At 46.0% G+C, this 12,725-nt stretch overlaps 1 protein-coding gene across 2 annotated transcripts in view; it reads left to right on the forward strand.

Annotated features, from left to right (window-relative positions):
* The first annotated feature begins 4,405 nt into the window (after positions 1–4,405).
* Positions 4,406–12,725, forward strand: part of LOC111959157 (mannosyl-oligosaccharide 1,2-alpha-mannosidase IC) — a 204,252-nt gene continuing 195,932 nt past the window's right edge. Inside the window, exon 1 of one of the 2 annotated variants that reach the window (XM_070437383.1) lies at positions 4,406–6,027. In XM_070437383.1, the coding sequence (XP_070293484.1) occupies positions 5,944–6,027 (84 nt within the window). In that variant the 5' untranslated portion in view covers positions 4,406–5,943. The remainder of the gene's footprint in view (positions 6,028–12,725) is intronic. The other variant, XM_070437384.1, reaches the window with a different exon arrangement.

Raw genomic sequence — 12,725 nt, forward strand, 5'->3', positions numbered from 1 at the left:
AATTATGGTAAAAACTTGGAGACATTTTGGGAATAAGTGGGTTCAAATGTTCGTAGAATTCACACAGGGTGCATGGAGGGACTTTTTTTTTTACTTTAGCAAGTCTTTATTCATATTGAAAATCTGATGTATTGAATTATCCTTGTGGTCTATTTTAAACATATAGACCATATAACAGGCTTTTAAAATTAAATATCGGTGCACAATTTCTACTTAAAATATTAAAGGGACGCAAAAGGCACTCATTTCGTGGAATGACCAAAATATGCATAAGGGGCCTAGACCGAAAGCAGCGACACATTTAGGCTCCATCAATCTGTTTATTTATAATGCCGCAGTTAAATCGCCGTGACTCATTTGCCTGTCAAACGGCTTGCCGTGAGGACCCACAATGCTCTCTAATATAGTGGGACAAGATAAATGTGCACTATTTGCATGAACACTTCTGTTTATTTCCTCTTGATCACCTTTTAATGTTGGGAGTAGGTGTCCTTCGTGTGGAATAAAACCGTAGGCTGTTGAAGTCATTTTTATTTCCCATCATTTACAAACATGGCCGAAGGGATGGAGTAAAAATCATTTTGAGGGTTTTATTTGTCATTCCTGGAATACCCCTCTGGCTGCTACTTTGGAACCAGTTAAATGTTATTGTACTTTTGGATATAAAAACAAATAAACTTTTTTGTAGGGCAGTCGGGGGCAGAGCAAGCACATTCTCTGAATAATACACATTGATGTGCAGTGAGGTTGCAAGATCAGTGAGTCTAGAGGAAGCCAGGCCAACAAAGTGATGTCCAATGAGATAGCGTTCATCCAGGCAGGCTCAATGCCATGGCAGCAAGAGACCACATTTCCAAAAGACATAGGCAAGAGCAGCCAGAAGATGGTGCTGTGCCCTATCCTAGTACCACAGAGCAGACCTTTTAAAATGATCTTCCATTGTATTCCACGGGCTTGTTTGATTGAGAACTGACTGGCTAGCACACAAGGATATATAACCACTGCAGTTAAGTAGTAATAAGGTTCATTCCGTTTGCTTAATGGTCTGTTGGCAATAGCATTAGTGGTTTGCAATTGCATTTGTGCATTTCTAATTTCCATGGTCCATATACCTGCTGTAATGTATGGCTGGCTAATGGTTGTTTAGGTACTAAAAACAGTAAACCATTCTCCTCAAAATAATGTTTTGAAATTCATTTGAGCAAGCTAAACATGCACTGGACTTCAGCTGAGTTCCCAGCTTCTCAGTTATCTAGTCCAGCGTGTAGTAACCTGGATGAATAGGCCTGTAGACTAACATCGATTTGCAATTCGTGGTCCACTTAGGAAAATCCTGACTCACAGATCATTTTATATCAGCGTGTTGGGATTTGCACATGGTCATGAATTATCAACATATACTGTACAGTAGGCCTACAAACCCCCTAACTTAAGACCTGTCCTTGGAAGATCTGGACACGTAACGGATAGATGTCTGCGCAGCCACAGTCATGTTATGAATCGCACAATGTTGGAGATATTAAGGACTTTCCGACTCTCTCACAACATCTGCATGAGGAGGTCAGTTTGTCCTACACCGACCGTCTCCTTTAGCTCGCCCTCTATAGTTGTCCTGACGTGCAGCCCTTGCTGGCTTCTCTCACACGTTAAGACTGTGCAGTCAGCACTACTATCTCTGTCTGTCCCTTGTGAAACAAGTCAAAATGGCCTCTTTACTCCCCACAGGATTGATTGGCGTAGTTGAGCTGCAAACCTCAGACCTGCTCTATATCCATTAGTTCCAGTGTCAGGGTTCATTTTCCCCGGTGCTTAAAAAAAGAAATAGCAGCGTCTGTGATATTATTAATCCAGACAAYGCTGGCACAGGCCAATACGTCTCCACAACAAAACGGTTTGATGTGTTAGAATGAACACGACACCGAGATGGACTTTTTCATTTGTGCCTCGCTTTGAACAATGACTAAAACCTTGCATCATTGGTAAAGGAATGATGAATGTTTGAATACGAGAACAAGGCGTACGTCTTCTAGTCAAACAGAAGAACAGCCCGACTCTGGAGGATAGACGTATTGATGGATCATTAAATAAGCCTCAATTGTAAAGTGATGTCCGCATGCCAAATCATAGATCTAAATGTAGAGGAACAGGAAAAGGAAGGCTAACAAGCAGAAGACTCAATTCTTTCTATATCATAAAGAGGTTTCTTTCCTGATGAAGTTTATATAATTGTTTACCCACTGGGCACAGACGTCAATTCAACGTCTATTCCATGTTGGCTCAACGTCATTTCATTGAAAAGACGTGGACACGATGTTGATTCAACCATTGTGTGCCCAGTGGGTAATGATTATAGAGGACAATATGACTCCCCTCTAAAGTGAGGAATGTATGTCCAGTATGTATTTTCTACGCACTAGTGATCCAATGTGTTCCTTATTCAGCCAATAACACTGTTTCCCATATGTGTCAAGGCTGTTTTGTGGATCCCCACAATTCACTATGTATGACATGATATGCATGCAGCGAACCCATCCACTCAGAACTGTACTGTTTCAACAACGAGAGAAAGCAAAGCACAAAGAGATGTACTTTCAAGGATACACTGAATGATACATCTGCTTGCAATGAGAGAGCTGGGAGTGTGTTATGTATCTCGTTTATCCTCATGATAAACTAGCCTGTCGCTGACCTACAGATCTCCGTGCCAACTCAACTGCAACTCGTATCATTGAGACACATTGATTAGTAACATTAGACTTGACTCCCAGTGTCATAACATTTTATGACACAGTAATAACCATGCCATATTGTCATAACAGCGGACATAACTTGTCATAACCTACTTTTTTTAAATCTACATTGCAACTACTTTGCGTGTTAGCTAACCCTTCTCCTAACCCTAACCTTAAAACCCTTTAACTTAACTCCTAACCTCTCTGGGATAGGGGGCAGTATTTTCACGTCCGGATGAAAAGCGTGCCCAAAGTAAACTGCACCCTAACCTTAACCCTTTAACTTAACTCCTAACCCTAACACTTAGAGCTAGCTATCATTAGCATTAGCCACCTAGCTAACATGAGCAACAACAAATTGGAATTTGTAACATATCATACGTTAGCAAATGTTGTACCATATTGTACCACAACCCACTTCGTAACATGTACGAATTGCAATTTGTAAAATATTGTACGAATTGAAAATTGTAACATATCATAGAGAATGGATGATGAGATTCAWAAATTAATATATACCATACAAAATKTAATATATACCATACAAAATGTAATATATCATACTAAATGGAGTGTCTCGGATTTACCTACAGAATAATAAGAAATGCTCTGAGACCAGGTTGCAAAGAAATACATGGGGTGATTGAACAGTTCATTCTCCTCTTTTGCTTTCCTCGCTGTAAATTACAAGCAGCTAGTCTGATTGAATTACATCTACAGTGGGATGTGTTGACAGTCAGACTCTGGGGTCAAATAGAGTGTGAGAATTACATAAACAACTGCTCAACACACATTTGAACATTATCCTGAGCCCAATGCCACTTAAGCAGATGTACCCAAGATTCCCCAAACCAAGCATTATTAGGCCCAGAGAGAGAGAGAGACTATAATATGTATTTTTGTTCTCCATGCATTATAGGTGTCCTGTAAACTCTCTGATGGTGCTCACCACACCCTCCCCATCTTCCAGTTGGTTTGAGAATGCTATGCATAGCTCTTTAGTTAAAGCTACCACCATGTTAATTGGGACCATTTATCTTATGCTGTTGTCCAGAGACAAAATGTCTGCAATTTATCATCTGCCCTCCCCTCTCTTCTTATATGCAGAGGTAGAACTTTCCAAACTTTTGGCATGTGATTAGCATACTGTTTCTATGCAACGGAAGCACAATTCTTCATTACACATCCTATGTTGAATCTGGTCAATGTTACTACCTTTCATATTAGATGTTGTCTTATAATATCTATGGACTTAAACATCATTTTGGCAGTCTATTCATCATAAAGACTATTTTGGCTACTTTGAGTTATTAATGCGTGGAGTGGTGACCGGTGCCATGGATTATTATGTCCCTAAATAAAAATAAAATAAAAAACACCTAAATGGCAAAAAATAGATTAATATCTACAATCGCATTGATATATATGCCCCACCCAAACGGTAGGCTATAATTAGATTATCCAATACTGCATTTTTGGGAATAGGACCACAGCCCTTTTGGTTCATAATTGACTGCCCAGAGAGCCCGATAAACCCCCTGCTGCTGGTCCTCCCTTCGACTGTGGGTTCGTATGCCTTTACCGTGTCTCCATCAAGAGAGCCCGAACAACCCACTCGGTTTAGCAACAGTATTCGTTACACTCTAGCCTATATTTTATGTATTCTTTCTCCCGCTCTGCGCTGATGGCGAGCAAGCGGGCGAACACTGTACAAAAAGGGTGCGCACGAGAAGACAAACCCTAGACGGCGGGTGGAAGACACGATGTGTTGATGGGATTGAACTGCAAGCGGCACTATTTCTCTTGGATGGTTGGCTTTTAGTCTCCATTCTACGGGTTTTTGGAAGCTAAAATACATTCGTGCGCGTACGCGACACCGTATTCGTTCACCTTCGCTGTGTGGGTTGTGTGCTGCGTATTCAGATATGATGAGAGACTGAAGAACGTGCCGATTTCTAACGGACGGTGGCGGCATGAATAAATATACGTGTTCATACAGCAGCAGCATCCGCCTACCTTACAGGATACAAAACCAGATGCTTGGGTTTCTTCGGTTATGCACATCATTCTGTGACCTGCAACGGGGACCGCTATGAACGAACCTGCCGACAAAGACGCTCTACGCTTGCTTTTACCATCCGGTGATGTATTTTTCAATGATTGTCACGCCTCGGAATAATGAAGATAAGATCAACTTTACTTTGGCTTTGTGATGGGTGCATTTTATGATCAATAGGCTACGTAAAGTAACGCAACATCTGTGTAATTTTAGCGTAGACTCCGGCATTTTTCGTTATTTCACATCCATAGATTTAGTGCGGATTACGCAAACACAGTGGCATTTATTGTAAACCTGTCTCTTTCTTTGTGAATGTGAGATATTGAAAAAGAGAACAACATCAAATGCATGTGCTATGACTGTCATAACCAATACATGCTAATGTAAGGTGCACATTATTGATCTCATTGCCAAACGTGATTGCTAAATTTGAAAGGTAACCTTTACCTATGCAGGTCCAATCGATTGCACGATAAGGAGAGTTGTGGCAATCAGTTTGTCACAGGGGTGTGTTTTTCAGCCCGTCATATCAACTTTTACACATGCAACAAGACACATAGGGACATTTTCCAGTGGAGAGGGTGTGAAAGTGAGGTTTTGTACAACCATTGTAACCTATAGCCTACTGCTGAATAAGTTAAGGCAATCATAAAGAAAAACTGATTCAATGGTTTTCCGAAAGTTGCCCGGTGTGTCAGCATCGGGCATGGGTCTTCGCCTATCCCAGAAATTCGTGTTTCTACTTTTTCTCTCGGGCTTGGTAACTCTGTGTTTCGGGGCCTTATTCTTCTTACCTGACTCTGTCCGTTTGAAACGTATTTTTCTCTCAAAGACGGAGAGCCAACCAGTAACGGTTGGATCTGAGAATGATGTAAGGGAGCATCTTAAGAAGGGAGCAAAGGACCCAGAACATCTCCGGGGCATCACCTCGGCCAAAGGGGAGACAAGCACAAAACTCAAAGCCTTGAGCCGCAAGCCCTCTGTCACCAATGAGGCTAAAACGGATAAGAAAGTCGCTGGCGGGGAAGCGTTGGAGGACATGACGCTGTCGAGGTCTAAAACGGACTCGGCTTCTAAGGATGAGAAAGTGACCTCGTCTTCTAACCAGGGTGCCAACACGGATACTTCTTTCGATTACAACAAGTTTAAAAAATGTCTGCTAAAGCCGCCCTTGGGGATCGAACATGGCAAGCCGAGCGACCTCCAAACCCTTCAGCGTCGGAGAAAGTCAAGGAGGTAAGATGATAAGCAGTCACAGGTGTAATACAGTTATCTACACAACAGCTGGGGGAATCCCTGTCCTAAGCTGTCAAATCATTGCAGACCAATTGTCACAATATGAAATGCCACGGCAATGTAATACAAGTAATCAACATGTGCAGTAATTACGCATATCAAGCTGCCTACGAAAATTGTTTTTTAATGTGGCACTGGCCAGAAGGAGGGTTCACTTCCCAATAATATGGAAAAGATGGTCCGAACATGCTCTCTGTGATCTCTGATGAGGTTTTAGGCTAGACATCTTACAGTCACACAGATTGTTAGTGACTATGCAAAATGGAATGCGTCATTGTTAGTGCATAACAATGGTTATAGTACGAAGCGTTGAGGGTAATGAGGTGATTTTATGGGCTATCACACACACGCGCACACACACACACACACACACACACACCACACACACACACACCACACACACACACACACACACAGCACTGTCTACACACCAACTACTATTATGTTTGCCTAACCAACTTGTTCTGGCAGACTGCTACAGGACTACCTCCAGGGTATGGCAGCAGCCTGCTGTTCAGCTCTGTGAAGTTCAGTAATGACTGAGAGTGAGAGCATATGTCTATACTGTACCAACCATCCTCACCGACTCAAGGGCAGAGGAGACAGGGGAGAGAGCAGAGGAGACAGGGGAGAGAGCAGAGGAGACAGGGGAGAGAGCAGAGGAGGCAGGGGAGAGAGCAGAGGAGGACAGGGAGAGCGCAAGGAGACAGGGGAGGAGAGCGGGAGAGAGCAGAGGAGACAGGGGAGAGAGCAGAGGAGAAGGGAGAGAGCAGGGAGAGAGCAGAGGAGACAGGGAGAGAGCAGAGGAGACAGGGGAGAGAGCAGAAGAGGCAGGGGAGAGAGCAGGGGAGACAGGGGAGAGAGCAGAGGGAGACAGGGGAGAGAGCAGAGGAGACAGGGGAGAGAGCAGAAGAGGCAGGGGAGAGAGCAGAAGAGGGCAGGGGAGAGCAGAGGAGACAGGGAGAGAGCAGAGGAGACAGGGGAGGAGAGCAGGGGAGAGACAGGGAGGACAGGGAGAGAGCAGAGGAGACAGGGGAGAGAGCAGAGGAGGACAGGGGAGAGAGCAGAGGAGACAGGGGGAGAGAGAGCAGAAGAGGCAGGGGAGAGAGCAGAGGAGACAGGGGAGAGAGCAGAGGAGACAGAGGAGACAGGGGAGAGAGCAGAAGAGGCAGGGGAGAGAGCAGGGGAGACAGGGGAGAGAGCAGAGAAGGCATGGGAGAGAGCAGAGGAGACAGGGGAGAGAGCAGAGGAGGCAGGGGAGAGAGCAGGGGAGAGCAGAGGAGACAGGGGAGAGAGCAGAGGAGACAGGGGAGAGAGCAGAGGAGGCAGGGAGAGAGCAGGGAGAGAGCAGAGGAGGCAGGGGAGAGAAGCAGAGGAGGACAGGGGAGGCAGAGGGAGAGACAGGGGAGAGAAGCAGAGGAGACAGGGGAGAGAGCAGAGGACAGGGGAGAGAGCAGAGGAGGACAGGGGAGAGAGCAGGGGAGACAGGGGAGAGAGAGGCAGGGAGAACGGCAGGGAGAGACGGCAGGGGAAGAGAGCAGAGAGGCAGGGGGAGAGCAGAGGAGGCAGGGCGAGGAGCAGAGGAGGCAGGGGAGAGAGCAGAGGAGGCAGGGGAGAGAGCAGAGGAGGCAGGGGAGAGAGCAGGGGAGAAAGCAGAGGAGGCAGGGGATAGTGTTTGGACAAACAGGCAGTGTCCAGTATGCATGGATGGCTTTGGGACATTGCATGTGACAGGGATGTGGCATGCTGTCATTTCCACTTACTCTGTTGTCACCCTCTCAATGTCCTCACATGCCTCCCTTCTATCTGGTGGTCATGTTGTTAAGTGATAATCAACAGTCCCACACCATTGTCACTAACATTTTGTCCTAGTATTGAATCAGCGGGAAAGTCCACTCTAGTCTAGTGTGTAACCTTGAAAGAAGCACTGAATGAATCACCCCCCCCCCCAAAAAAACGGTGTTTTAGAAAAGCATAGAGATTAACAACTATCTGACTGGCTCTAGTGGCTGGCTATCTACAGTATAGCATAGTGCAGGTATCCCCAATTACATTCAGCCGTGGGCCAATTTTTCCTTGAGCTGGTGGTCGCTGGGCCGGAACATAGTTATAAATCATTTGTACACTGCAAATTGACCACAAGAATCTCAAACAGATATAGTGTTTGACAAAACCTTGATTACGTTGGGATACGATCACATACGCCTCTCTATTTCTGCGTGGGAATACTTGGGAACAGATGTCCTGAATTAAAATCACTTTGAGCTTCTGGTGATTTTACGTTATTTTATGTCTGACAGCGGGCCCCCTATTGGGGAACCCTGGAGTGCTATCTGCTCTTGCTGTTCCCAATTGTTACGTGAGATTCCACAGTTTCAGCCCATTTGGCAGAGTTCCAGAACCATCGTCTCTATTGGCGCTTCACATTCCCAATGCCAATCCCACGGGTGTGTCCCAAAATGGCATCCTATTCCCTACACAGTGCACTACTTTTGACCAGAAACCTATGGGCCCCGTAGTGCGCTGTGTAGGGAATAGGGTGCCATTCCAGACACAGCCCGTGCCTGTGGTTTGTCTGACTTCATAGTCATGGAGATTTAAGAATAAACACAAAAAACAACATGCATCCAAACCCTTCTTATTCCGGTATGATGAAGAATGAGCTGTAGCAAATTATCCCCACCAGCTATATTGTGTTGCTGTCTGACTGTGCCGGACATTGCAACAGCAGGGCTGCAAACACTTGATATTCGAGGGGAAAATAACTTGTCAAGGCAGCGAGAGGGTTGCCTTGCGATCTAATGATCAGCCCAAAGCAATGGCTCCGATGTCCCCGCTGAGCTCATGTCGTTCCAAATGTGAATGGGCTTCAGTTTCTCAACAAACTGCCGAGGCGATAAGTGGCACCCCCCCCTGTGTGTGCCAACCGCCAAGACAAGGTGGCACAGGATGGCACAGGAGACAATGGCAGGTAAATGTTCGAGGGCTCTTTCCTGGCCAAAACGGACATGATGCCTCTAAACAAAGCCAATTGTTCAGGTGTGTGTGTGCTTGCGTGCATGCTTCTGTTTGGACAGCCCAGCAAGTCTACCCTCCTTTGCTAGTCCTCATCAGGTGGAAATGGCCTCCATTTGGAAATTCCTCCCTCCGTATTCTTCTAACTATCTGATATTCTGCCTCATTGGGTTCCTGTATGGTTTTGGTGCTGCCTCATTGGGTTCCTGCATGGTTTACTGCTGCCTCATTGGCTCTTGAAGAGCTGATATCAGGGAGGGAGCTATTGGCAGATTACACCAAGTCTGTTCTAGTCATTGCTGAATCAACAGGAAGTTGACCTCTTCTCTTTTAAATTGTTCACATCTTCCTTACTTTACCTTCAGACAGGGTTATTAGTCGGTGTGGAGACGCACAGTGTAGTTACGGTGGCGGGGGCTGCTGCAGCGGTACATCAGAAGTTACGGTGGCGGGGGCTGCTGCAGCGGTACATCAGAACAAACACAATCGTCAGAGCAAACAGAACGTGTGACATGAATCGAGGAACACCCGTCTTTTTCTCCCATTTCGCGGGCCAAACCAACCACACACACACACACCACCACACACACACCACACACACACACACACACACACACACACACACACACACACACACACACACACACACACACACACACACACACAACACACACACCACACACACACACACACAGACAGACGCCTCTTTATATGTCTTATCGTAATGTCTGCACAACCACACACACAGACACATAATGTCTGCACAACACACACACCAAACATCAAGCAGCTCCTTTAAAAATGTCTCCCTCCCAAAGATTTGCTCTCTGCTCTCTGTGTATTTTTCTAGAGCTGGATGTGTCGGCACAGGCAAATACAGGCAGGGAATGTGCGTATGCTGAACGTACGACTGCAACGTGAGGACACAGTGTATGTGTGTATATGTGTGTGTGGTTTGCCTCGGTAAGGGATATTTGTATGGGGACACTGTAACACGGTGAAGGGGATCTGCTTCACTGCTTGCTGTTCAGAGTACTGCAGCGGAGGGACAGACACATTGCAGGCTTTCTGTGGCAGAGAGAGCCTCCCAATGTGGCGATAAGGCTACAGTTCCCCCAGGGCTCTGTGTGTGTGCGCGCGTGTGTGCGTGCGTGTGCGCGCGCGTGCGTGCGTGCGTGTGTGTGTGTGCGTGCCCATACTCGTGCATGTGGGTGCGTCTCTCCGCTTGCATGTGTTTTGACCATGTTGGTTGTCATTTGAATAAGATGTTTGGTAATTGCGTTCTGAAGGGTTGCCACAACTTTCGTAACAAACTGAAAATCGAAACACCAGTCCAGCATATAAGCTTCATCTGCTTTGAACAGACTTTCCGGAGATGGCAGATCATTTAAGGCCAAATCAGTTCTCCTTTTCGGAACCAAAACTCAGAGTGAGTACTTTTGAGGGCATTCTTGAAATATTTCCACAACAGTTTGTTCTCTACCAGAGAAACCAGTGGAACATCATGGTGAACCACAGGAAAATTGTACACCATAAAACATATTGTTTTGTTGTCACTCACTTCCAACATCAGTCACCCACCCCCTCAATTCCCCCCAAAGAAACACCGCCAGCCAACTTCTGAAAATATGTTGACTGTCTATCTTATGAAAACCCCCATGAGTTGTGAAAAGGAAATGGGCGACCGGCTGAGTTAGAAGCTCCTGTTAAAAATAGACACTGTGTTCTGCTGCTGTCCTCCAACCAGCTGGGTGCGGCGACCTCCCTCAACCTCCTGTTCCTGTCTCCAGCTAAGGGCCAGGTGCACGAGGGGACTTCACCCTGGGCTGGGAAATTACCGCTTACCGAGCGGGGCCCCCATGCCCCTGTTGGAATACTTTAGAAATCCATCCTTTGTTGTTACCTTCCTTGTTTCCTTCTTCGTTTCCTTTCGTCTTTCCCTGAGGTAAGCACAGGTCTATAATTGATTGGATAGGTATAGCGGTATATCCTATGTTGCTTTCACCAATCCAACCAATCAGATTTGAGATGACTTCAAGGAAGGTTGGAAAGGAAGGATGCGTTTTTTCCTCCCTCCCTGCGGGTCTCTGTGGGGGGTGGAGGAGCGGGAAACGTTTGTGTTTCGTCGCTGGCTCGGTGGGAGAAGTGCAAATGTCAGACGCTGGTGTTTGTTATGTGAGCCCGTTGTTTTCTCTGGCCCGCGCATGTGGAGGAGTCTGCAGCTGAGCCCTTTGGGTATTGGAATATTGCGCAAGTCGATAGCAGCTGAGTGTGATATTACAGACATGTCAATGCAATACCTACTCTGTTTGTGTAGGCCTATGCACAGACAAAGCAACCGTTCTGTGCCTGAAGCAGAGTACAGGCATGGGGGTTTGATGAGATGTAAGTCGAACAATGTCAGGTGAATGCGCGTCCCCACAGGAAAGAGCCCGGAGAAAACGAGTGAAGCGAGAGAACAGGAGAGGGGAAAGGAAGGATAGCACTGGAGAGGAGCTGTTAGCTTGCATCGTTCTTGCAATCAAGGCAGTCCCCCCACCACCCTCTGTACAGAGGGCACTAGCTCCAGGGAATGTCTCTGTAGAGGCGTGCTTTTCAAGAGGTATGTGAGTGTGTTTCCCTCTTAAATCACAAGGCCTAGATTACCTTGCCTTTGTGTGTTGTGTGTGTGTGTGTGTGTGTGTGTGTGTGTGTGTGTGTGTGTGTGTGTGTGTGTGTGTGTGTGTGTGTGTGTTGGGAGCCAGGAGGGAAGCTTCCTCTCTGGAAGTAAAATATTATGTTACAGCACATCTTGTATGACTTAGTCTGGTAAAGCAGACCCTAGGGAACAGTGACTAGGGTCTGGTTTCAACGATGGACTCTGCTGGCATAGAGGAACTACGTCACTGCCTAAGTCACTACTTTATCTGCTTGAGTATAATACTACATAGTAGCAAGATGGAGATCATTGAGGTTCTTTTTAATGAGTGCATTTCGCAAGTGGCTAGTTTGCAGCAACTACCTTCACTAAAAGCACTGCAAAGGCTTTGACGGCAAAGTTTGATTTCGAATCGCGACGTTCTGGCATGTCTGTCTTGTGATTTGTTGGGAGAGTTGTTTGTTTGAAGATGACCCAACTTGGAACAATTTTTTTCCCCCGTATCGAAGTTGCCAAAAGAGTCTGCAATTGAAACCAGACCCTAGTCACAGGTTTCTGCCTGGCCTCTCTTCCAGGGAAGGCACTTTGAGGCTGTCATTGGTGCCTCACTGTTTAAGGGAGAGAGTAGCCCACTACTTCATAAACACCAGTGAAGGAGGACGTATTTATTACGCAACTTATTTTCTCTCAATTCAGGGAGATGTTTGTGAGCTTTGAGTGTGTGTGTTGTGGTGTGCGTGTGTGTGTGCGCGTATTGGAGGGGGAGTCATTTAGCTCACTTTGGAATTAAAAGGCCTGAGAGTCCAAAAGTCACATGTAGTGGTAGAAAAAAAGGGATTTGCTGACGTGGCTGACTTGACCATTTGACTTTCCACAGATGTGTCGCCAAATTACACAGAAACAGTTTCTTTGTTGTACTTTTCACATGCACCCCTACTTGTTTACCGTAGCCTGTGTGTTGTGTCACTTTCCAGTGGAACCTGGT

Source organism: Salvelinus sp. IW2-2015, linkage group LG35, assembly GCF_002910315.2.
Source record: "Salvelinus sp. IW2-2015 linkage group LG35, ASM291031v2, whole genome shotgun sequence".
Classification (NCBI taxonomy): Eukaryota; Metazoa; Chordata; class Actinopteri; order Salmoniformes; family Salmonidae; genus Salvelinus; species Salvelinus sp. IW2-2015.